The sequence below is a fragment of the Ornithorhynchus anatinus genome, chromosome 8 (assembly GCF_004115215.2).
Source record: "Ornithorhynchus anatinus isolate Pmale09 chromosome 8, mOrnAna1.pri.v4, whole genome shotgun sequence".
In the NCBI taxonomy this organism is placed as follows: domain Eukaryota; kingdom Metazoa; phylum Chordata; class Mammalia; order Monotremata; family Ornithorhynchidae; genus Ornithorhynchus; species Ornithorhynchus anatinus.
This window is the reverse complement of record NC_041735.1, coordinates 5,979,208-6,005,995: the sequence shown is the minus strand read 5'-3', so window position 1 is coordinate 6,005,995 and position 26,788 is coordinate 5,979,208. Positions and strand designations below refer to the sequence as shown.

General features: G+C 49.8%; 2 protein-coding genes across 2 annotated transcripts; one reads left to right on the top strand and one right to left on the bottom strand.

Moving 5' to 3' along the window:
* Positions 1 to 3,978: 3,978 nt before the first annotated feature.
* On the bottom strand, positions 3,979 to 14,988 carry SLC2A10 (solute carrier family 2 member 10). Its single transcript, XM_029070887.2, has 5 exons — positions 14,985 to 14,988; positions 9,954 to 11,243; positions 7,303 to 7,425; positions 5,505 to 5,640; positions 3,979 to 4,524 (listed from the first exon to the last, which is right to left on the bottom strand). Exons 1-5 carry the CDS (start codon positions 14,986 to 14,988, stop codon positions 4,428 to 4,430), a joined length of 1,650 nt encoding a protein of 549 aa, XP_028926720.1. The 3' UTR covers positions 3,979 to 4,427.
* Positions 14,989 to 20,957: 5,969 nt separating this feature from the next.
* On the top strand, positions 20,958 to 23,633 carry TP53RK (TP53 regulating kinase). The gene is made up of 2 exons (XM_029070159.1): positions 20,958 to 21,320; positions 23,000 to 23,633. The coding sequence occupies exons 1-2, from the start codon at positions 21,071 to 21,073 to the stop codon at positions 23,476 to 23,478; spliced, it is 729 nt and encodes a 242-aa protein (XP_028925992.1). The 5' UTR covers positions 20,958 to 21,070; the 3' UTR covers positions 23,479 to 23,633.
* The last annotated feature ends 3,155 nt before the right edge of the window (positions 23,634 to 26,788 follow it).

Below are 26,788 nucleotides of genomic sequence, written 5' to 3'. Positions count from 1 at the left end.
GCTATTTTCCCTGTAACTCACCTGGCAGATCCTGGAAAGGGTTTCACTCGAGCCCACTGGGAAAAAGAGAAAAGCACTATTGAGCCCTTGGCCCTCCTGGGTCCCAGCCCCCCACATCCGGGCCCTAATGCCCAGCCCCCCAAAACTCACTCCTTTGTACCAGTGACCTCCCCCGGCCCAGTCCCCCGAGAAAGGAGCAGGAAAGGGAGGAGTAAATGCGATTCACTTGTTTGTCCAAGCTAGCAAACTCAATGGGACCCAGGAGTCCTGAGGCTTAAAAGGAAAGCAAGAGAGGGTGGGGAGGAGGACCATACCTACCCCGCCAGGCTGAGAGGAATCCAGCCTCCGCTTCAAGGACCCCAGCAGGAGTTTCCGACCCCTCCAGGGCCAGAAGTAAGTTCTTCCTTAGGTCTAACCTAAATCCCACAGGGTAGACGGTCTTCTTAGCAAGGCCTAATGGATAGGGCACGGGCCTGGGAGTCAGAAAGACTGGAGTTCTAATCCAGCTCCACCACTTGCCTGCTGTGTGAACCTGGGCAAGGCCCTTCACGTCTCTGTACCTCAGTTACCTCAACTGTAAAATGGGGGAGTGAAACTGTGAGCCCTCTATGGGACAGGGATTGTGTCCAACCTAATTACCTTGTACTTACCCCAGCGCTTAGTACAGTGCCTGGCACATAGTAAGCACTTAACTACCACAGTTGTTATTATTATTATTAGAATAATAATAATAATAATAAGCCCTCTAGAATGTAAGCTCGTTATGGGCAAGGAATGTGTCTGCTAGTTCTGGGGTATTGTACTCTACCAAGCGTTTAGTACAGTGCTCTGATACAGAGGGGTGGAAAAGTAGGGGCAGGAAAAGAGCCGGTTCTATCCCTAGGACAGATCAGAAAAGGAACGATGGGCTGGATCCCCTTGACCCTGGCATCTGCAACAGAGAAGTAGAGTCACCCCTACAGGCTGTAAGCTCACTGTGGGCAGGGAATGTGCCTGTTTATTGTTGTATTATTCTCTCCCAAGGGCTTAGTACAGTGACTTGCACACAGTGAGTGTTTGATAAATATGATTGATTCATTCATTCATTTAATCATATTTATTGAGCACTTAATAAATCAAAGGACGTAGGTTCTAATCCCAGCTCTGCCACTTGACTGCTGGGTGACCTTGGGAAAGTCATTTGACTTCTCTGTGCCTCAGTTACCTCATCCATAAAATGGGAGTGAGATACCTGATGCCTGTTTACTTGTTTTGATTCTGTCTCCCCCCTTCCAGAGTGTGAGCCTGCTGTAGGCAGGGACTGTTTCTATTTGTTGCTGAATTGTACATCCCAAGCACTTAGTACAGTCCTCTGCACACAATAAGCACTCAAATACGAATGAATGAATGAATGAATGAATGAATGAATGAATGAATGAATGAATGAATACCTGTTCTCCCTTCTTCTTAGACCGTGAGCCCCATGTGAGACCGGGATTGGGTCCGAACAGATTATCTCATCTTTCTCCCAATCCTAAATACCCTGGGTCAGTACCCTAGAGTCATTAGACGTTATCCCTGCCCCAAAAAAGCTGGCGGTCTAGCAACTTGGATACACTTATCACTTACAATCCCTCCACCAAGAAGCAGGCAGGTTCAGGGCTGCACATTGAGATTGCAAACTAGTCCGGTTGCTCCTTAAGGACAGTGATAGATTCCTACGTACTACATTGTCCTTTTCCAGGCACTTAGTACAGTACTCCGCCCACAGAAAGTGCTCCCCACTCATAACAAAGGACACCAGAGCTGTAAAATACCGGGATTTTCCTTTTAAACAGATTAAAAGACAAAAGAAGCAGTGTGGCCTAGTGGATGGATCGCAGACTTCAGCGGCAGAGGCCTCTAACCCCGGGGTTTGCCACTTGCTTGCTCTATGACCTTGGACAGGTCACTCAACTTGTCTGTGCCTCAGTGACCTCATCTGGAAAAGTACTTTCTCAATCAATCAATGGTATTTACTGAGCTTTTACTGTGGGTAGAGTATCGTACTAAGTTAATGGGAGAAAACAATATAATAGAATTGGTAGACATGCTCCCTAGTGCTTAATACCCACCCTCTTCCTCAGCTCCCCTTTTCCTCCCCATCGCCCCAACTAACTCCCTTTGCTCTACCCTCCCTCATTCATTCCATTGTATTTATTGAGCGTTTACTATGTGCAGACCACTATACTAAGCGCTTGGAATGTACAATTCGGCAACAGATAGAGACGATCCCTGCCCGATAGCGGGCTCGCAATCTAAACCTGTGTATATATGTACATAATTCTATTTATTTATATTACTGCCCGTTTACTTGTTTTGATGCATATATAATTCTATCTATATCGACGCTATTGATGCCTATTTACTTGTTTTGTTGTCTGTCTCCCCCCTTCTAGACCGTGAACCCGTTGTGGGCAGGGATTGTCTCTCTCTGTTGCCCAAGCGTACTTTCCAAGCGCTTAGTAGAGTGCTCTGCACACAGTAAGCGCTCAAATAAATACGATCGAATGAATGGATGAAAAGGGGGATTGAGGCTGTGAGCCCTATGTGGGACAGGGACTGTGTTCAACCTGATTAGCTTGGATCTGTCACAGTGCTTAACGCAGGGTGAGGTTTCGGTGAGGGTTTGTGAGTGACAGCTCAGGCCAATCTCCTGGTGCCATCTAGTGGCAAAAAGCAATGCCGCCTGGTAATAATAATAATAATAATAATGATATTTATTAAGCGCTCACTACGTGCAAAGCACTGTTCTAAGCGCCGGGGGGATACAAGGGGATCAGGTTGTCCCACGTGGGGCTCCCCATTTTCCAGATGAGGTCACTGAGGCCCAGAGAAGTGAAGTAATAATAATAATGTTGGTATTTGTTAAGCGCTCACTATGTGCCGAGCACTGTTCTAAGCGCTGGGGTAGATACAGGGTAATCAGGTTGTCCCATGTGAGGCTCACAGTTAATCCCCATTTTACAGATGTGGTAACTGAGGCACAGAGAAGTGAAGTGACTTGCCCACAGTCACACAGCTGACAAGTGGCAGAGCCGGGAATCGAACCCATGACCTCAGACTCCGAAGCCCAGGCTCTTTCCACTGAGTTGCCCATAGACACACAGCTGACAAGTGGCTGAGTTGGAATTAGAACCCATGACCCCCGACTCCCAAGCCCAGGCTGTTGCCACTGAGCCATGCTGCTTCCCTAAGGGTAGGCCCTTGGGTCTTGTTTCTGCATTTCCCCAAAACCCAAACAGAAATAACGGTCTTGACTGTGCGCCCACTTAAGGAAAGCACAACAGAAAGAAGTGACACATTCCCTGACCAGAGTTCCCTGAAACTGTCTTAAGTGGAAACATGTCAGAACCAATTTCTCCACAGGGTACGACCATGATGATGACAATAGTGCTTGGCACAGAGTAAGCGCATGACAAATACCATCATTATTACTATTATAATAATAGTAATGCTTTTAAGCACTTACTATGTGCCAGATACTGTTCTAAGTGCTGTGGTAGAGATGAGATAATCAGGTTGGACAAGAGTCCCTGTCCCACATGGGGCTCACCTTCCTAATCCCCATTTTACAGATGAGGGAACTGAGGCACAGAGAAATGAAGTGACTTGCCCAAGGTCACACAGCAAGACAAGGGGCAGAGCCGAGATTAGAACCCACGTCCTTCTGGCTCCCGGGCCAGTGCTCTATCCATTAGGCCATCCTGGTTTCTGAACCCAGGTTGGATACCCTATTTTTACCAAAATAAACCAAAAGTGTGTACTCAATCAATTAGAGGTGAGTGATATAACCACATTAATGCATTAATAAATACATTGCTATATCAATCAATCAATGGTATATACTGAACATTTATTATGTGCAGAGGACTGTTCTAAACTCTTGGGAGAGTACAACAGAATTAGCAGACATATTCCCTGGCTGTAACAAGCTTAGAGTCTAGTGGGGGAGACAGACATTAATAAAAAATAAATAATATATAATATAAAATTTAAAGATGTATACATAATTTTCATATTCATTTTGAGTCTGAAACAGTAGATGCCAGTCTCTACTCTTTCAGAAATAAAGATCACAGTATCGACTCCCCGGGATGACTCGTTCTGGCCTCCAAGAATGGCAAAGGGGGAAACTGAGGCAGAGCGTGTGTGGCTTTGTGGGGAGAATTTCCAGAGGAGTGGAATGCTGAGGCCGGCACTCCCAGAGCTGCTCCACTCGGAGGCATCTACCCGAAAGGTGAGGCTGGGATGGGGCTCCCCTCCTGGGCTCGTGGTCCTCGATTGAGCTTGCAGCACTTTTTCAGCGCCCGTCACGGCAGACAAGAGCCATGGCGAGCCTTCGACGTCTTCAAAGCCAAATTCTGGAAGGTGAGGCTCTCTGCCCCGCTGTTCTGAGCCCGGTCGCCTCAGGAGATCCCGGAGGGCTCCATCCTATGGTAGCGGGCCCTGGCTGGGCCTCGTCGACTGCCGTACCAGCTGCAGATTGGCTCTCCCGTCAAGAACCTGACGATAAGGATGGGATTGGGTCAGGGGGTCCCGCTGGCTTTCCCGCGGCCCCTCATCACCTCCCCTCTGTCCGGGTTGACCCTTCCTCTGGCAAGAACCGATCTGCGGGTCCTCTTGCTCCCTCCGGCTTCTCAGGTCCGGCCTTCTCTGAGACGGTGGGTACGCCAGTACCGGAGACTGCTGGCTGGCCGGCTTCCGGCTGCTCTTCCCTCCCACCTGGAGGTCCGGGAGGCAGCGGATCAGCCCCGGGACTGTAGGTTGGATTGAAAGTCCAGGGGAGCTACAGTGGACCCCATGGCTCAGACCTCCCAAAGAGTGTCAATTGAGACTCTCCTAGAACTTCCCTTATGGCTCCGACAGACCCTCCAAAACTCCCTTAGAAGTGGTTCCAATTCACCATGGAGTCTCCTGGATATTCTAGAAGTTCCCCTGTGGCTCCAATTCACCATGGAATCTCCCGGAGATTCTCCTAGACCTTCCTCTGTGGCTCTGACCAACCAAATCTTGAGTCTCAAAGGAGATTCCCTTAAAAGTTCCTCTGTGGCTCCAAATCACCAAAGTCTCAATGGAGATTCTCCTACAAGTTCCCTCGTGGCTCTGACTGACCACAGAGTGTCAACCGGGACTCTTCTAGAAATTCCCTTGTGGCTCCGAACTATTCACCGGAGAACCTCAGTGGAGACTCCCTTAAAAGTGTCTCTGAGATTCCAATTCACCAGAGTCTCGAAGGAAATTCTAGAAGTTCCCCTGTGGCTCGACCCACCATGGAGTCTCAACTGAAACCCTCCTAGAACTTCCCTTGTAGCAAGCCCTTAACAAATGCCATTTTTTTAAAAAAAAAAGACGGCTTTATCACTCATGACGTGGGAGGAACCCTGAGGCAGAAGGACTTGGATCCTATGTGCTGTCCGGTTTTCAAATCCGCCCTGCATTCTGACCATCCCCTCCCCAGCTGTGACTCTGTCCACCGCACATACCGTTTCGTGCAGAACTGCTGGTCTATTTCCTCCAGAGACTGGCCTTTGGTCTCCGGGATGCAGAAATAAATAAACCCCAGGGCCATCACCGCTGCTAGGCCGTAGAGCAGAAACGTCCAGGACAGGCCGATGGCTCCTAAGGAAACAACGGGGCCGAGGGCCCGGGGTGGGCACCCAGATCCCCCAGCATCTTTTTCCCTTCCCTCCCCTTCTTTTGTGGGCACAGGTCAGGAAGAAGCTGATTTCTTCCCAGACATGAGGTTTCCAAGCTGAATATCTCGGTGGGAACGAGCGTAAACTGATACTGTTTCCATTATGCCCATTATGGGCAGGGAAAAATAATAATAATGATATTTGCTAAGTGCTATGTGCCAAGCACGGTTCTAAGCGCTGGGATAGATACAAGGTTATCAGGTGGTCCCACGTGGGCCTGACAGTCTTAATCCCCATTTTACAGATGAGGTAACTGAGGCACAGAGAAGTTAAGTGACTTACCCAAAGTCATACAGCTGACAAGTCACGGAGCTGTTATTAGAACCCACGACTTCTGACTCCCAAGGCCAGGCTCTTTCCACAGAGCCACGCTGCTCCTGTTCTCCCTCCCTCCTAGACTTGGAGTCTAGGGATCAGGTAATTATCCGATCTGATTACCTCAGATCTACCCCAGCACTTAGCACAAGCTTTGGTGTGTAGACTGCACTTAATATATACCACCACTGTATTCTCCCAAGTGCTTAGTACATTGCTCTGCACACAGTTAAGTGCTCAATAAATACAATAGATTGATTGATTCCCCAGCATGCCTGTGGGGAAATGACAGTCCAGAAAGCAGAAGGGGATCGTGTGGCTGAGTGGAAAGAGCCCGAACTTGGGAGTCAGAGGTCATGGGTTCGAATCCCGGCTCGGACACTTGTCAGCTGTGTGACTGTGGGCAAGTCACTTAACTTCTCGGTGCCTCAGTTCCCTCATCTGTAAAATAGGGATTAACCGTGAGCCTCACGTGGGACAACCTGATTACCCTGTATCTACCCCAGTGCTTAGAACAGTGCTCTGCACATAGTAAGCGTTTAACAAATACCAACATTATCATTATTATTATCTGTCTCCCAGGCACACAAGGTGAGTCAAAGGTAACAGGTAAAAATAGTAATTAATACGGCTGAATCCCCCCACCAAAATCTGCCCCTGGTCTCCCCTCCCTGCAACCCCACCTTCCGGGAGCTGGCTTAGAACCCCTGGAGAATATGATGATGATGGTGATGGTATTTGTTAAGCACTTACTATGTGCCAGGCACTGTTGGCTTAGTGATAAGAGCATGGGCTTGGGAGTCAGAGGTCGTGGATTCCAATCCCGGCTCCGCTACTTGTCAGCTGTGTGACTTGGAGTCACTTAACTTCTCTGGGCCTGTTACCTCATCTGTAAAATGGGGGTTAAGATTGTGAGCCCCACGTGGGACAACCTGATTTCCTTGTACTTGCCCCAGTGCTTAGAACAGTGCTCGGCACATAGTAAGAGTTTAACAAATACCATAATTCTTATTCTAAGCGCTGGGGTAGATACAGGGTATTTAGTTGGACACAGTCCCTGTCCCACATGGGGCTCACAGTCTTAATCCCCATGTGACAGATGAGGTCACTGAGGCCCAAAGAAGTGAAGCGACCTGCCCACAGTCACAGAGCAGACAAGCGGCAGAGCCGGGATTAGAATCCATGACCTTCTGACTCCCATGCTCTATCCACTACGCCACGTTGCTTCTAAAATGCACGGTTAAGCACAAGAAGTAAGAACTGGGCTCACCTATCAGATCCAGGAACGAGAGGCTGATCAGCAGGTTGGCCGCCCAATTAAAACTGTTGCAAAAGGCAAAAGCTCTTCCCCTTATTGCAGCAGGGTAGATCTCACTGAGGACCACCCAGGTCACTGAAAGAGAAATCGGGAGAACCAGGATTAGGGGGCAAAGGGGACTTAAGGAGCCACTTGGCACCAGCTCCTCAGCATTGTGAAACTGCTGCTAAACAGAAAAGTGGTGGGGTCAAGAGGATTGAGCAGCGGGATGAGAATAAAGAGACCTCGGTCCTAATTCCAGCTCTGCCGCTTGTCTGCCGAGTGACCTTGGACAGCCCTTTAACTTCTCTGGGCCTCAGTTTCCTCCTCTGTAAAACGGAAGCAAAACGCCTCTTCTCCCTCCTCAGACCGTGAGCCACCTGTGGGACAGACTGGATCGATTCTGATTATTGTTCATTTACCACAGTGCTTAATACAGTGCTTGGCGTATAATAAATGCATGACACTATTATTGTCATTATTATCGATTTTGGTTCATTATTAATAATCATGTTTGCTGTGTTGTTAATGCATTAAGCATTTGTTAACCTTTATTGTCATTGATGATGTTATTATTACTACTAGTGATAATAGTATACACTTCCTGAAGGAAAACGACAGGAAGCAGGTGGATTGGTAGAAGGAGCCCAGGAGTAGGAGTCAGGAGATGTGGGTTCTAATCCCAGCACCACCATGAACCTGCTGGGTGATTCTGGGCAGATTTCGTATTTTAATCATATTTATCATGTGCTTACTGTGTGCAGAACACTATACTAAGTACTTGGGAGAGTACAATACAACAATAAACAGACACATTCCCTGCCCACAACGAGCAGAGAGAACCAGTTAGCTTTTCTGCGCTTCATCTCTAAAATGGGGATAAAATACCTGTTCTCCCTCAGACTGTGAGCTCCATGTAGGACAGGGCCTATGTCCAATCTGGTTATCTTGTGCCTACCCTAGCACTCAGCACAGTGATTGGCACCCAGTAAGCACTTACTAAATACCATGATAATTAGGATGGAGAAGAAACTATTTAAAGTTTGCAAAAGAAGAGGGAGGTCAGATCCAGCCCCAGAACCCAGGTTTTCCCAGTTTCATGAATAATAATAATTGTGGTATTTGCTAAATGCTTACTAAGTGACAGGCACTGTACTAAGCACTGGGCTAGATATGAGGTTATCAGGTTGGACCTTGTCCCGCATGGGGCTTACTGTCTTTATCCCCATTTTACAGATGAGATATCTGAAGCCCAAAGAAGCGAAGTGACTGTCCAAGGTCACACTGCAGATAAGTGGCAGAGCCAGGATTAGAACCCAGGTCCTTGTGACTCCCGGGCCTGTACTCTATCCACTAGGCCATGTTGCTTCTCTAATGAAGATGATGCAATCTCTTCTCAGGTAGGGCAGGAAGAGGTTCCAGGATTGAGAATTCGTCCCATGCTACTGATATGCTGGGTGTCCCTTGGCCTCCCTCGTCTCTGCCTGTCACTTTCCCACTGGGACCTGGAGGCAGGGGTGCAACACATGGAAAAGGGTTCACGTGGGTTCTTCCCACCGCATCCCGTTGTGGGCCGAATCGGGGCTAGAACCTAGGCCTCCCGATTCCCACTGCAGCACTTTATCTACCGGACTACGGCAGGGCTCGATCTTGGATACATTTTATAGAATCCCAGGCTCTTCAGACCAGAAGTGATCCCGGAGACCGCCTCCTTGCATTCAGACCAGGCTGTTCTTAACCAAACCCCAGACTTCTTGTACCCGTCACGAAAGTAGTTATGGAGCTAGAGACCTAAATGGAACTGGATTTTCAGCATGGCCTTTCAGTAAAAATCTCGGATGGGTCTTCACATGTGGTTTCTGTTCAAACCAACGGCTTTGCTAGGAGTTCAGTGACCAGAACCAGTCAAACCATCCTATCTTCAACACTTCATTCTTTCATTCATTCATTCAGTAGTATGTATTGAGTACTTATTGTGTGCAGAGCACTGTACTAAACGCTTGGGAGAGTACAATACTACAATAAACAGACACATTCCCTGTCCACAACGAGTTTGCAGTCTAGAAGGGGCAGAGACAGACATCAATACAAATAAATAAATGACAGATATGACCATAAGTGTTGTGGGGCTGGGGGGGGTGGGGAAGGAAGAACACAAGGAGCAAGTCAAGGTGATGCAGAAGGGAGTAGGAGAAGAAGAAAGAGGGGGCTTAGTGTGGGAAGGCTTCTCGCTTATCTGCCATGTGACCTTAGGCAAGTCACTTCACTTCTCTGTGCCTCATCTGAAAAGGGGGGATTAAGACTGTGAACCCCATGTGGGCCAGGGACTGTGTCCAATCTGATCAGCTTCTATCTATCCCAGCACTTAGCACAGTGCCTGGCACACAGTAAGCCCTTAACAGATACCATAAACAAACAAATGAACAAATAAAAACAGCTAGCTGAGGAAAGCGATAAACCTATTACATTTAGCTGAGGAAAGCGAACTCTCGACCGATTCTCTCAGAGGAGACTGAGGAGAGCGGGATACATCCGGTGTCGATGAAACCGCCGACTGATGTGGGGTCTTTTGGAGGGAAGGGGGCGCCTGAGGCTGGGATGGCAGAGAGAAGGCCGATACTTACTCGGTCCAAATCCGACGGAAAAAGCACTGACAAACGCCATCATGAAGATCAGGGCCATCCAGTTCAGGAGTCTGTGCTCTGAAGGGGGAGGACGTCCGAGAGAAACAGGGGGGGACGAGGCGGTCACCTCCGGTCTGTCAGTGGGGAGCTGGATGAGATGGGCTGGATGTCCCCCAGAGGCCGACGGCCCGGCGGAGGGGGGACCGGGGTCCCCCCAGCTCTTGCCGACCCCCGGGCTGACGGGGAGGGCCGGCTGGCCGGAACCTACCCACGTGGAGGCGTTGGCCCGAACCGGTTCCCGGCAGCCCTGGAGGGTGTCCATCGAGACGGCAAAGCCCACGAGGCCGATGCCACCGACCGAGAGGGCCATCGCCGCGCAGCCGGCCATCAGCAGCGCCCTGCGGCCCGCTCGGTCCACCAGGCCTATGGCCGCCAGAGTGGAGACCGCCTTGACCGCCCCCAGCCCCACCGAAGCCAGGGTGGCCGAAGAGCCTCCCCGGAAGCCTACGGAGCGGAAGACGGTGGAGGCGTAGTAGAGGACGTTGGGCTGTCCCGTCAGCTGCTGGGACAGGACCAGGCCCAGGCCCACCAGCGTCCGGCGCCTCATGTTGCCTCGGGCCCTGAACAGGTCCAGGAAGGAATAGCGGGTGGCCTCCTCCTCTTCCTCCTCTCCGTCCCCGCGGGGAGACCCCAGGGGCAAGAGGCCCTCGGCCCCCGGCCGGGCCCGAGCCGGGCTCGGGGGGAGGAACAGGAGGCAGACGGTCTGCAGTAGGCCCGGGGCGACCGCCCAGCCGAACATGTGCCTCCAGCCCTCGTCGACGTCCGCCAGCGCGTAGTTCAGGGCGTAGGAGAGCAGGATGCCGGCGGTGATGCCCGTCTCGTACAGGGAGACCAGCCGGCCCCGCTGCCCGGGCCCCACCAGCTCGGAGACGTAGATGCAGCAGGCCGTGGAGGACAGGGAGACGGCGAAGCCCACCGCCCCCCGGCCCAGGACCACCCAGCCCAGCGAGCCGGCCAGCGTCAGAGCCAGGCTCCCTGCCAGGAACACCAGGTTGCCGAGCAGGATGGCTCTCTTACGCCCGGCCCGGTCGATGAGGACGCCCCCGACGAGGGAGGCCGCCAGAGCCCCCAGGAGCAAGACCCCCACCAGAACTTCCTGCTCAAAGCAGCCGAGGCCGAAGGTGAGCTGCAGCTGCAGGAGGGCCCCGGAGATGACGGCCAGAGCGTAGCCGAATGACATCCCGCCCAGCAGGGACACGGCGGCCGGCAGGATCACCCACGGGGCGACTTCTGGAAGGCAAAAATCAGACGGGCCACCTCTCGCCTCATGTTGACTCGGGCCTGGGAGTCGGAAGGTCAGGGGTTCTAATCCCGGCTCCGCCACTTTCATTCATTCATTTCATTCAATCGTATTTATTGAGCACTCTGTAAGTGCTCTGTAAGTGTATTGAGCACTTACTGTACTAAGCGCTTGGGAGAGCACAATATAACAACAGTCACATACTCGCCCACAATGAGCTCACAGTCTAGAGGGGGGAGACGGACATTAATGTAAATAAATAGATAAATAATAGACATGTAATAATAATAATAATGGTATTTGTTAAGGTCTTAATTTGTGCCAAGCACCGTTCTAAGCGCCGGGGTAGATTCAAGGTGATCAGGTTGTCCCACGTGGGGCTTACAGTCTTAATCCCCATTTACAGATGAGGTAACTGAGGCATAGAGAAGTTAAGTGACTTGCCCAAAGTCACACAGAGTGTTGTGGGGATGGGAGGGAAGATGAATGAGGGGCAAGTAAGAGGGGCACAGAAGGGAGTGGGAGAAGAGGAGAGGAGGGCTTAGGCAGGGAAGGCTTCTTGAAGGAGATGTCCCTTCAATAAGGCTTCGAAGTGGGGGAGAGCAGCCAATTGTCTGCTGTGTGATCTTGGTCAAGTCACTTCACTTCTCTGGGCCTCAATTCCCTCATCTGGAAAATGGGGACTGAGATTGTGAGCTCCACATGGGACAGGGACTGTGTCCAACTTGATTTGCTTGTAACCACCCTGGTGCTTAGAACAGTGCGTGGCATATAATAAACACTTAAATACCATCATCATTATTATTATTATGTTCAAATCCCTCCTCAAAGGCCACCTATTCCTACAGAACTTTTTTATGGTATTTGTTAATTAATTCAATCATTCAATTCAATCATATTTATTGAGAGCTTACTGTGTGCAGAGCACTGCAGTAAGCACGTGGGAGAGTACAATATAACAATAAACAGGCACATTTCCCATCCTCAGTGAGCTTACAGTCTAGAGAGCTATGAACCAGGCAGTCAGTCGATCGTATTTATTGAGCACTTACTGGGTGCCGAACACTGTGCTGAGCACTTGGGAGAGTACAACTGATCGATAAATGGGCACATTCCCTGTGCTGTCCTAAGCCCTGGGGTTGATACAAGCCAATCAGCTGGACAACTGTGTGTGAGCACACAAGGGGCTCACAATCTAAAGTAGGAGGTAGAACAGGTATTGAATCCCCATTTGGTAGACGAGGTAACTGTGGCTCAGAGAAGTGAGGTGACTTGCCCAGGGTCACAAAGTGGGCAAGTGGCAGAGCCGGGATTAGAAGCCACATCCTCTGACTCCCAAGCCCGCTTTCTTTCCATTAGGCCATGTTGCTTCTCATTACCAAGACTGTCCGATTTATCTGAAGCTACAACAGGCAGGCTTGTGTTAATTAGCAATATTGTTGCTGAAAGTCACAGTGGGCAATTTTTTCAACTAGACTATTAATCAGTGTTATTACCGAGCACTTACTAAGTGCTTGGGGGAGTACAATATAATAGAGTCCGGGGACTGAATTCTTGGAAATCTGACTTAAAGGGAATATTTCCCGGAGAAGGAGGCCGGAGCTGGGGAGGGGGCAGGAGGGGAAGGGGTGCTCCCTGAAGTCGGGGGGCTGGGGAGGGAAAGGAGGATGGGGAGAGGGGAAAAGGGGGATACAGGCAGAGACTGACTAGAGCGCTGGAGGAGGACCGTCAGTCAGTCAGTCAATGATATTTATTGAGTGCTTACCGAGTGCAGAGCACTATACTAAGCGCTTGGGAGTGTACAATACAACAATATAACAGACATAGTCCCTGCTTCCAAGGATCTTACAGTCTAGAGGGGGAGACAAACAATACTATAAATGAATAAATGACAGTTACAGATAGTTTACCGCAATCCCCTGGAATAACAGGAAATGCCTGTTTATTGGGAGAGGAGGAAAGGGGGGAATCCCGGCAGAGATGACTGGGGGTAGGAGGAGGAGGGGAGGAGGAAGAGGGGGGATCCAGGTAGAGACTGACTAGGGGTGGGAAGGGAGTAGGAGGACGACAGGTGGGAGAGGAGGAAAGGGGGGATCGATGTGGAGATCAATAAAATACGATTGATTGAATGAATGAACTGGGGGTGGTAGGGGAAGGGGAGGAGGAAGGAAGGAAGGAAGGAAGGGGGATCCAGGCAGAGACTGACTAGGGGGCAAGAGGGAAGGGGAAAGAGAACTGGGAGAGACGGTAAGGGGGGGATCCAGGCAAAGACTGACTGAGGGGAGGAGGGGAATAATAATAATAGCAATAATAATAATGGTATTTGTTAAGCACTTGCTATGTGCCAGGCACTATGCTAAGCATTGGAGTAATAATAATAATGGTATCTGTTAAGTGCTATGTGCCAAGCACTATTCTAAGCACTGGGGTAGATAGAAGTTAATTGGGTTATCCCACGTGGGGCTCACAGTCTTAATCCCCATTTTACAGATGAGGTAACAGGGACAGAGAAGTGAAGTGACTTGGCCAAGGTCACACAGCAGATGAGTGGTGAAGCTGGGATTAGGACCCAGGTCCTTTGACTCTCAAGCCTGAGCTCTTTCCACTAAACCCTGAGGCTGGGGATCTGAGGAGAAGAAGGAGGAGCGGGAGAGGGATTACGGGGATCCAAGGAGAGACTGAGTAGGGGGAGTAGGGGAAGGGAAAACGGGGGGCGGTCCAGGAAGAGGGGAAGGAGGAAAGGGGGGATCTAAGGAGAGACTGACTGGGGGAAGGAAGAGAAGGGAAGGAAGAAAGGGCGGGGGGATCCAAGCAGAGATTGACTAGGAGGAAGAGGGGATTAGGAAGAGGGAGATCCAGGGAGAGACAGACTAGGGGGTAGGAGGAGGAGACTGGGGGAAGGAGAGGAAGGGGTTCTCCCTGAAGCTGGGGATCTGGGGAGGGGAAGGATGACTGGGAGAGGGATTAAGGGGGGATCCAGGGAGAGACTGAGTAGGGAAGGAGGGGAGGGGGATCCAGGCAGATGGGAAGGAGAAAAGAGGGGGTCTAGGCACAGACAAACTAGGGAGAAGGAGGAAAGGGGGGGATCGAGGGAGAGACAGATTGGGGGAAAAAGAAGTAGAGGAAGAGGAGAATCCAGGGAGACACAGACTAGGGGTAGAAGGAGGAGACTGGGAGGAGGAGAGGAAGGGGTTCTCCCTGAAACTGGGGATCTGGGGAGGGGAAGGAGGACTGGGAGAGGGATTAAGGGGGGATCCAGGGAGAGACTGACTAGGGGGAGGAGGAGAGGGGAAGGAGGAAAGGGGGGGTTCCAGGGAGAGACAGACTAGGGGAAAGAGGGGAAGAGGAAGAGGGGGATCCAGGCACAGACAGACTAGGGGGAAGAAGGGGAAGAGGAAGAGAGGGATCCAGGGAGAGACAGACTAGGGAGTGGGAAGAGGAGACTGGAAGAGTAGGAAAGGGGGGGATCCTGGCCGAGGCAGACTGGGGGGGCTCTCCTTGAGGCTGTCGGGGGAGACTGGAGAGAGGAAGGGCGGGAGGAGCTGGACATTTCCAGCGGACTCAACCGTCCAGGCCAGAGAGCGAGAAATTGGGATTTTCCCTCCCTCTCCCGGAGCCGAGGCAGGGATAGCGGGAATTCCCGGGGCTTGGGACGGGATGGGGGGTGAGGCGGGGAGAGAGGGGGCGGGACTTTCCTTCCTTTCTTCCCAGGGTTTCCCCGGGTCACTTACCCATGGTGAGCCAGCCAGGACCAGCCAAGCTTCCCGGGGCGCGCTCCGGGATCTGGGAAAAGTTGGGGGCGCAAGGAAAAGAGAAAGGAGGAAGGAATGCACAGAGGAGGAGGAAAAAGGAGGAGAGAGGGAGGAGCGCATCCCTAAAGCCACCGCAACCGGTCGGGAAAAACTTTCCGGCACCGCCTCTTCCCTGCGCCCGGGCGCTGGGCCGCGTCGCGCTGTGCCACGTTGGCAGGACACTGTACTAAGCGCTTGGGAGGCTCTGCACGCAGTGAGCGCTTAATAAATACGATTGAGTGAACGAATGGGGCTCGGGGTGGAGGGGAGGGGGTGAATAAAGAGCGCAAATCCAAGGGCAAGGGTGACACATCAGTCAGTGGTATTTATTGCGCGCTTGCTGTGTGCAACGCACTGTACTGAGCGCTTGGGAGACGCAAATAGAACAATAAAGAGTGCCATTCCCTGCCCACGACGAGCTCACGGTCTGCGTGGGGGAGACAGACATGAATAGAAATAAATGAGAAGCAGTGTGGTTCAGCGGAAAGAGCCCGGGCTTGGGAGTCAGAGGTCGTGGGTTCTAATCTCGGTCCGCCACTTGTCAGGTGTGTGGCTTTGGGCAAGTCACTTCACCTCTCTGGGCCTCAGTGACCTCATCTGAAAATGGGGATTAAGACTGTGAGCCCCACGTGGGACAATCAGATAACCTTGTAACTACCCCAGCGTTGAGAACAGTGCTTGGCACATAGTGAGCGTTTAACAAATACCATTAGTATGGTTATTATTATTAGAAAGGGTGCAAATCCAAGAGCAAGGGCGACTTAGTAGAGTGCTCTGCATATAGTAAACTCTCAATAAATACGATTGAATGAATGAATGACTTACTCCAATCAGTGGTACTTATTGAGCATCTACTGAGCACTGTACTAAATGCTTGGGAGAGTACACGATAACAGAGTTGGTAGACAGGTTCCCTGACCACAGCGAGTCTAGAGAGGGAGACAGACTTTACTATAAATAAATAATGTTGGTATTTGTTGAGCGTTTACTATGTGCAGAGCACTGTTCTAAGCGCTGGGAGATACAGGGTAATCAGGTTGTCCCACGTGAGGCTCACAGTCTTCATCTCCATTTACAGATGAGGCAACTGAGGCACAGAGAAGTGAAGTGACTCGCCCACAGTCACACAGCTGACAAGTGGCAGGGCCGGGATTCGAAGCCATGACCTCTGACTCCCGAGCCCGGGCTCTTTCCACGGAACCACGCTGCTTCCCAAAAAGGATATATACATAAGTGACGTGGGGCTGAGGGGGTGGGGGACAAATAAAGGGTGCAAATCCATACTCCCCTCCCACAACACGGCCCCTGTTCTCTGCTGCCTTTGGCCAGAGAGGAACACAGCAAGGGAGCCTTTGTGGGGTTTGACTGTGGGAGGTGGGAGAGGGGGAGGTCTTGGGGTCCCTGAGAACCTCAGACAGCCTCTGCACTCCAGAACCTGGGGACCCCCACCTCCCCAGTCGGCTCCCTCTCCAATCCCTCCCTGCAAGGAGCTCCAGGCCCTCGGCCCTGGGAGGGGAGGATAATAATAATAATGATAGTATTTGTTAAGCACTTACCATGTGCCAGGCTCTGTACTAAGTGCTGGGGTGGATACAAGCAAATTGAGTTGGGCACAGTCCCCGTCTCATGTGGGGCTCAGAGTCTCAATCCCCATTTTACAGATGAGGTCACTGAGGCCCAGAGCAGTGAAGTGACTCACGCAAGGTCACACAGCAGAGAAGTGGCAGAGCCAGGATTAGAATCCATGATCCTCTGACTCCCAGGCCCATGCTCCCTCCACTTCCCCATGCTGTTTTGTGAGCAGACACAGTGCCCAGAAGCAACGCCCAGGGGCATTCTCTGACCAGGCGGTAATTCCCATCGTGGAGTTATTAGCACTTACTATGTGCCAGCCACTGTAATAAAGACAAGATAATCAGATCGGACACCTGCTCTGCCCCACACGGGTCTCACTGTCTAAAAGGAGAACAGGTATTTTTCCATTTGTTTGTACCCACTCCAGCATTTAGTACAGTGCCCGGCACATAGTAAGCGCTTAACAAATACCGTCATTATTATTACTATCTTATCCCCATTTTACAGATGAGGCCCAGAGAGGTTAAGTGATTTGCCCAAGGTCGCACAACAAGCCAACAGTCACACTGCTCAACCAACCATCAATCGGTGGCATTTTGGGGGGCGTTTACTGTGTGTAGAGCACTATATTAACTCTTAGGGTGGGAACTATCGTCGCTCCTTTGTCTCTCTCCCCCTCTAGGTGGTAAACTCCTTGTGGGCTGGGAACACGTCTCCTAACTCTGTTGTACGGTGCTCTATCAAGCACTTAGTACAGTGTCTCAGCACCCAGTAAGTGCTCAACAAATACTGTAGATTGAGACCTAGACTGGGGAACTCACTTTGGGAGAGGAAGGTGGAAGTAACTTATTTTAGGTAAACTAAGTTGATTTTAACTAAATCAATGTAGTCCATTCGATCCTATTTATTGAAAGTTTACTGTATTAAGCGCTTGGGAGAGTACAATTCAGCAATAAACAGTCACATTCCCTGCCCACAGCGGAATTACAGTCTAGAGCCGGGGAGACGGACATCAACACAAATAAATAAAATTATAGACATGTATATATATTCCTATTCAGGAATATGGAAATCAAGCTAAAAGCTTTTAGAGAGGGATTGACCCAATTTGCTGTATTGGCTGGGAAATTCAGACCTGATCCAGATCTCAAATCCACCATTTTGGGCAGTTTCGGGAATATCATCGGGATATTCAGGAAGCAGCGTGGCCTAGTGGAAGGAGCATTGACCTTGGAGTTGGAGGACCTGGGTTCTAATCCCGGCTCTGCCAATTCCTTGCTGTGCGACCTTGGACAAAGCACTTAATCTCCCTGCCTCAGTTTCCTCAGCTGTAAAATGGGGATTGAATACCTGTTCTCTCTCCTATTTAGACTGTGAGCCCCACATGGGACAAGGATTCTGTCCTATTTGATTAACATGTACCTACCCCAGCTCTTAGAACAGTGTTTGACACATAGTAAGCACTTAACAAATGCTGTTAAAAAAAAATCCAGGAACCGAAATCTGAGATCGGAGAGCAGGTAAGAGGTCGAGGCTGGAGGACCTGGGTTATAATACCAATGTGAGTTAAAGACAAGGATTACCAACTTTGTTATTTCTTTTTTGGTATTGGTTAAGAGTTTACTATGTACCAGGGGCCGTACCGAGTGCGGGAGGTAGCTACAAGCTTTCAGGTTGGGCACAGTTCATGTCCGACATGAGGCTCAGTCTAAATCTCCATTTTACAGATGAGATAACCAAGGCACAGAGAAGTGAAGCGACTCACCCAAGGTCCCACAGCAGATAAGAGTCAGAGCCAGGATTAGAACCCTGGTCCTTCTGACTCCCAAGGTCTCAATTCATTCAATCATATTTTTTGAGCTCCTACTGTGTGCAGAGCACTGTACTAAGCGCTTGTCCGTCTGACTTCTGATGCTGCTTCCAAATTGTGCCAGACCTGATTATCTCAGTGTCTAGAATGCGTTTGGCACATAGTTAGCGCTTAACAAATTCCTCAGTTATTGAGAACAGAAGCTAGGAGACCGCAATTTTCATCCCAGCTCTCGTGATGGAAGTGCACCCAAAATACAGGACTATGTTTAAAATGGGTCTTTCAAAACACCACATCAAGTCACCACAGCATCAAAGTCTGCCTTAACCCAGAGGAAGACAGATAAAAATCAATACAACATGAAAACAGGTTTTCAAAGGATTATGATCAGAAGGGTTCGGCACCATCAGATGCCTTCAGTAGCCACGGCAACGGTTTCACTGATATTAATCATCATGCTAATTAATGAATGTAGGAAAAAAACGGGTAATCAGAGGTGGTGTATTCTAAGGAAGCTTCAACTCCCGAGGAAAGGTGGGGAAAAAATCACATACTCCTACAATATCATAATTATAATTATGGTATTTGTTAAGCGCTTACTAGGTGCCAGGCACTGAACTAAGGGCTGGGATGGATATAAGCAAATTGAGATGTAGTCCCTGACCCATGTGGGGCTCACAGTCTCAATCCCCATTTTACAGATGAGGTAACTGAGACCCAGAGCAGTAAAATGCCTTGCCCAAGGCGACACAGCAGATAAGTGGTGGAGTCGGGATTAGAACCCATGACCTTCTGACTTCCAGGCCGGGGCTTGATTCATTCAATCGTATTTATTACGCGCTTACTGTGTGCAGAGCACTGTACTAAGCACTTGGGAGAGTACAATACAACAGTAAACAGTGACAATCCCTGCCTACGATGAGCTCACCGTCTAGAGGGGGGGGAGACAGACATCAATAGATACATCCACTATTCCATGCTGCAGTTGTGCACATGATAAACGCTCAATAAATACCATTGATTGATTCTGAGGGTAGGGTGGAATCCCCTCTCCTGGAGAAGACTGCCTAATCAATTAATCAGTGGTATTTATTGAGTGTTTACTGTGAGCCAAACACTGCACTTGGAAGACGACAGTACAATTGAGTTAGTAGACACCAGCCCGCAAGGACCTGAGTAGACATTTATCCCACTAGGTTTTGGCTTTGATTCAGTCCTGCCTGACGGATGACTGAAACAAAGCTTAGTTTAGTCTAATACCTGGGTCCTGGACCAAATGGAAAAAGAAAAGAAGACGGAATCTAGGGAGTATAGCTCAAACTAGGTTTTAGGTTTCCTGGAAAAAATGTAGACCCAGTGTCTCTGAACTCCTCCTATAAGGGTTTGCTTTATACTTCCATCCACAGAGTCGGAGAAAAGGAGGCACGGGAGAACATCGTCTTCCTAGACCATAACCCACCAACTACCATCTCAGCGATTCTGGTGCCAATTAGAGCTAAAAATAATAGTATTGCCTGGCTCCCTCCTACCTCATTTTGCTGTCCTTCTCCTACAATTCACTCAGCACACTTGGCTTCTCTAATGCCAACCTACTCACTGTATCTCCATCTCGTCACGAGCCCCACGTGGGACAACCTGATTCCCCTGTGTCTACCCCAGCACTTAGAACAGTGCTCTGCACATAGTAAGCGCTTAACAAATACCAACATTATTATCGTCTATCTCACCTCTGACCTCTGGCCCGCGTCCTTCCTCTGGCCTGGAAGGCCCTCTCTCCCCAAATCCAACAGACAGTTACTCTCCCCCACCCCTACTGAGCCCTACTGAGGGCACATCTCTGCCAGGAGGCCTTCCCTGACTAAGCCCTCATTTCCTTTCCTTCCCCTCCCTGATTTACTCCCTTTATTCACCCCCGACCCTCAGCCCCACAACACTTAGATACATATCCGTAATTTCTTTATTTATATTAATGTCTGTCTCCCCCTCTAGACCATAAACTCACTGTGGGCAGGGAACATATTTGATGGGTTCGAATCCCGGCTCTGCCACTTATCAGCTGTGTGACTGTGGGCAAGTCACTTAACTTCAGAGAAGCAGCATGGCCCAGTGCAAAGAGCCCGGGCTTGGGAGTCAGAGGTCATGGGTTCTAATCCCAGCTCTGCCACTTGTCAGCTGTGTGACTGTGGGCAAGTCACTTCACTTCTCTGTGCCTCAGTTGCCTCATCTGTAAAATGGGGATTAACTGTGAGCCTCATGTGGGACAAGCTGATGACCCTGTATCTACCCCAGCGCTTAGAACAGTGCTCTGCACATAGTAAGCGCTTAACAAATACCAACATTATTAAACAGTATGCGCTCAATAAATACGAATGAATGAATGAATGCAAGAGTGAATGAATGAATGCCGAACGTGACATGAGAGTGCCGACCCCGAGCCGGAGAGTGGCGGAGATTGCCGAACACCAGTTTCCGAGGCGAGCCGGAGAGGGGCGGAGCTCTCCGAGCCCGCGCTGCCGAGGAGCGCCGGAAAGCGACGGAGATTCCCGAGCGTGAGCCGAGCGGCCGAAGAGCGACGGCGACGGCCGAGCGGAGCTACCGAAGAGGGCCGAAGAGCGACGGGAGTGGCCGAAAAGCGGCGGAGATGGCCGAGCGGCTTGAGGGCAGGCCGATGGCGGCGCGGGAGGAAGGGCGCGATGGGGCTCTGTGGGGGTCCCTGGAGCCGGTGCAGCGCGGCGCCGAGGCGCTGGTGTCCCGAGGCCGCTTCCTGGGCCGGGCGGTGGTGGTGAAGGAGCGCTTGCCCAAGGGCTACCGGCACCCGGCGCTGGAGGAGCGGCTGAGCCGCCGCCGCACGGCGCAGGAGGCCCGGGCCTTGCTGCGCTGCCGCAGAGCCGGTGAGGACGGCATCCGCCCCCATCCGCCCGCATCCGCCTCCATCCGCCCGCATCCGCCTCCATCCCACCTCATCCGCCCCCATCCTACCCCATCCGCCTCCATCCGATCGCATCCACCTCCATCCCACCTTATCCCACCTCATCCGCCCCCATCCCACCTCATCCCACCTCATCCGCCCCCATCCCACCTCATCCCACCTCATCCGCCCCCATCCCACCTCATCCCACCCCATACTAATAATAATGATGGCATTTCTTAAGCACTTACTATGTGCCAAGCATTATAATAACAATATTGGTATTAGCTAAGCGCTTACTATGTGCAGAGCACTGTTCTCAATGCTGGGGTAGATACAAGGTGATCAGGTTGTCCCCCGTAGGGCTCACATTCTTCATCCCCATTTTACAGATGAAGTAACTGAGGCACAGAGAAGTGAAGTGACTTGCCCACAGTCACACAGCTGACAAGTGGCAGAGCCGGGATTTGAACCCATGACCTCCAGAGCCCGGGCTCTTTCCACGGAGCCACGCACAGTCTTCATCCCCATTTTACAGATGAGGTAACTGAGGCCCAGAGAAGGGAAGTGACTTGCCCCAAGTCACACCTGACAAGTAATAATAATAATAATGTTAATATTTGTTAAGAGCTTACTATGTGCCAAGCACTGTTCCAAGCGCTGGGGTAGATGCAGGGTAATCAGGCTGAGCCACATGAGGCTCACAGTCTTAGTCCCCATTTTACAGATGAGGGAACTGAGAAATTGAGAAATGACTTGCCCAAAGTCACCCTGCTGACAGGTGGCGGAGTCAGGATTAGAACCCACGACCTCTGACTCCTAAACCCGGGCTCCTTCCACTAAACCACGCTGCTTCTCGAATTAATGAACTGGGGCTGAGATGGTCGGATTTTTCTATAATTCTAAGAAAATATCTTTAAGGCCAACGCTTACAACGCCTCTTTGCGTGTTTCCCCGGACCTCCAGATAGCGTTCTAACCAGAACAAGCGCTAGAGGTCATGGGTTCTAATCTTGGCTCCCCCACTTGTCAGCTGTGAGACTATGGGCAAATCACCTCCCTGGGCCTCAGTCACCTCATCTGTAAAATAGGCATTAAGACTTTGAGCCCCACGTGGGACAACCTGATCACCTTGTATCCTCCCCAGCGCTTAAGCACTTAACAAATGCCATCATTATTAATAGCATCAATAGAAATAAATAGAATTAGAGATATATACACATCAGAGCAGGCAAAACAGGCATTAATATAAATAAAGAGAATTATAGATAGGTACATCTATACACAGTTGCTGTGGGGCGGGGGTTAGAAAAAAGGGAGCGAGTTGGGGTGAGGTGGATGGGGGAGTTGAGAAAAAGGGGAGCTTAGTCTGGGTTCTAATCCTGGCTGCGCCCCTTGTCTGCTGTGTGACCTTGGGTCAGTCACTTCTCCGGGCCTCAGTTCCCTCACCTGCAAAATGGGGATTAAGACTGTGAGCCCCACATGGGACAGGGACTGTGTCCAACCTGATTAGCTTGTGTCTACCCCCAGTGCTTAGTACAGTGCCTATAGGAAGCACTTAAATGCCATCATTACTATTATTATTACCATATTTAAAAAAGTTGGGAAATATACAGGCCAAGGGAACTGTCCCTCTAACAAACCCCCGTGTGTCTCTTGGCAGGGATCGCTACACCGGTGGTGTTCTTCGTCGACCACGCGGCCAACCGCCTGTACCTGGAGGACATCGAAGGGTCCGTGTCCGTCCGGGACTATGTTAGAGCCGCCTCTCAGGCCGAAGCCGGTCCCGGGAGCCTCGTCCCCTTAGCGGGGGTGATAGGGAAGGTTCTGGCGGAGATGCACGACGAGGACGTTATCCACGGAGACCTCACCACCTCCAACATGCTTTTGCGCCCTCCGTCTGAACGGCTGAACCTGGTGCTCATTGACTTTGGACTGAGTTTTATATCGGCCCTTCCCGAAGATAAAGGGGTGGACCTCTATGTCCTGGAGAAAGCCTTCCTTAGCACCCACCCTCACACCGAGGCTGTGTTCGAAGCCCTCCTAAAGAGTTACGCGGCCACTTCCAAGAAATCCGGCCCCGTGCTCAAGAAGCTGGATGATGTCCGCCTCAGGGGACGAAAGAGATCCATGATTGGGTAAAAAAATAAAATGACTGTGCCCCACTGAATCGCCCAGACCACCTGTTTCAAAGGAGTTGACGGCCGGAGCCGAGAGCAGATTTGGAAAGAATAAATAGGTTTATTTTGAGATGGGGCTGTAGTGAGCTTGTGTATTAAATCGGGTGAACGCCGGAATCATTCTTTCATTCATTGTTCATTCAATCGTCTTTATTGAGTGCTTACTATGTGCAGAGCACTGTACTAAGCGCTTGGAATGGACACTTCGGCAACAATTCTGGTGGACGTTCCTGCTTTGAGGGCTGCCCTTGTAGGAAAGAAGTGTCAGAAGACCTGGGTTCTAGTCCTGGCTCTGCCACTTGTCTGCCATGGGAGCTTGGGACAAGTCACTTCACTTCTCTGGGCCTCAGTTCCCTCATCTGTCAAATGGGGATTAAGACTGTGACTTTTATGTTAGCTTGTGTCCATCCCAGTGCTCATTCATTCACTCATTCATTCATTCAATCGTATTTACTGAGTGTTTACTATGTGCACAGCACTGTACTAAGCACTTGGCAAGTACAATACAGCAATAAAGAGGCAATCCCACTGATCCACACATAGTAAGCACTTGACAAATATCACTTTTTTTTGGTCCCAGATTTCCAATTTCCTCCCCAAGGGAGTCATTCACTCATTTAATAGTATCTCTTGAGCGCTTACTGTGTGCAGAGCACTGTACTAAGGGCTTGGAAAGTACAATTCTGCAACAAATAGAGACAATCCCTGCCCACAACGGGAGTCAGGAGGACTTGGGTTCTAATCCTAGCTCCACCACCTGACTGCTGTGTGACCTAAAGCAAATGACTTCTCTCTGCTTCAGTTTCCTCAACTGTAAATCGGGGACACAGTGCTCTGCACACAGTAGGCGTTCAATAAATGCAACTGGTTGACTGACTGTTCTCCCTCCTACTTAGAATTGTACATTCCAAGCGCTTAGTGCTCTGCACATAGTAAACACTCAATAAATACTACTGAATGAATACTTAGATTCTGAGCCCCATGTGGAACAGGACCTGTGCCTGACCTAATTAACTTGTACCTACCTGAGCTCACAGAATGGTGATTGACACATAATAAGCACTTAATAGACATAATAGGCACTTAAATAGCTTAATAAAAAAGAACCCAGGTCCTTCTTACTGTCAGGCCTGTGCTCTGTCCATTCGACCATACTGCTCCTCTGCAAACAGGGTTCAATAAATATCAATTGATTTAAACTCATTGCCCTTGTACTTTCATACCAACTAAGGTGATTTAGGTAATAAATTTGGAACCAGTCTGACCTTGTTCACGCATATTTTGAAAATCAATTGAACTTAAGCAAAAGCTGTCATCCATGGACATAGGAATACACTCTCCCTAGCCCTTATTTCAGAGCTCTGTAGGCAGTAAGCACTCAATATAATTCACTGATGGATGGAAATACTGTGAAAAAGCAAGAGAGAAAGGAAGCAGACAAGTTTCTCCGTTAAACAGAAATAAAACAGCACACATTCCCCAGAGAGGTGTTGAACAATTATATACTTAAAGGCTTGGTAGGAAATCGGTAATTAACAAATATTCCCAAAGAAATACATGCATTTCCTTCCTCTTCTCTAAGTGTGTACAGATGAAGATAAACTCATTACGGGCAGGGAACGTGTCGGCTAATTTTGTCATATTGCACTCTCCCAAGAGCTCAGTTCAGCGTCCTGCACACAGTAAGCACTCAGTAAATACCATTGATTCACTGCAAAAACAAAAGAGTATGAATCATAATAAAACTAGCAAAGCAGCGGGCACCACCTTGTCTGGTTGGTTTACACAAGATTTCTTTTCCTAAACTTAAAAATCATATTCTTCCCTTAACACTTTGGATTACCTTTAAATTTTTAAATGTAAAACTGGGAGGATTATCTCCTTTCCTCCTCCTCCCCACCGAGGGCTTCTAAAGCCCTCTCCTCCAAGAGGACTTTCCTTTCTACGTCCTCTCTTCCTTATTCAAGGCCCATCTCCTCCAAGAAGCCTTCCTGGATTAAACCCTCCTCCCACTCCCTCCTGCGCCGCTCTTACTTACTCCTTCATTCATCCGCCCTCCCATCCCCACAGCACATATGCATATACCTGTAATTTATTTATTTGTTTATATTCATGTCTGTCTCTCCCCTCCCCCACACCAGACTGTGAGCTCACTCTGGGCAGAGATGTGTCTGTTGATATAGTATACTCTCCCAAGAGCTTAGTACAGTTCTTTGCACACAGTAAGCACCCAATAAATTCATTTAAATGAATGCATTTATTTCTCTTCATGTCTGTCTCCCCCTCTAGACTGTCAGCTCGTTGTGGGCAGGGAATGAATCTGTTATAATGTTATATGTACTCTCCGAAGTGCTTAGTACACTGTTTTGCACAGTGTAAGCACTCAATAAATACAAGTTGAATGAATTTATTTCTCTTTATGTCTGTCTCCCCCCCCCCCAGACTGTCAGCTCACTGTGGGCAAGGAATATATCTATTATGTTACATTGTACTCTCCCAAGCGCTTAGTACACTGAAGCAGTATACATTAATACATTGAAGCAGCATAGCTCAGTGGAAAGAGCCCGGGCTGGGGAGTCAGAAGTCATGGGTTCGAATCCTGGCTCTGCCACTTGTCAGCTGTGTGACTGTGGGCAAGTCACTTCACTTCTCTGTGCCTCAGTTCCCTCATCTGTAAAATGGGGGTTAAGACTGTGAGCCTCACGTGGGACCACCTGATTACCCTGTATCTACCCCAGGGTTTAAAACTGCTCTGCACATAGTAAGCGCTTAACAAATACTAACCTTATTATTACCCCAGCGCTTAGAACAGTGCTCTGCACACAGTAATCGCTTAACAAATACCAACATTATTATTATTGCACTGCTCTGCGCACAGTAAGCGTTCAATAAATGAAGCAGCAGCGTGGCTTAGTGGAAAGAGCTCGGGTTTTGGAGTCAGAGGTGGTGGATTCTAATCCGGACTCCGCCACTTGTCTGCTGTGGGACGTTGGCAAGTCACATCACTCCTTTGGGCCTCAGTTACCTCATCTGTACAATGGGGATGAAGACTGTGAGCCCTTCGTGGGACAACCTGATGACCTTGTCTCTACCCCAGCGTTTAGAACAGTGCTTGGCACATAGTAAGCGCTTAACAAATACCAACATTGTTATTATTATAAATAATGGACGGATGAAATGTCTTTTTGGGTGTCACTTCTTAGGCCTCGGGTTGCCAGTTGTCACATGAGACACCAGGGGGCGCCAGACCCTGGCTCTCGGGCCTTTCTGCA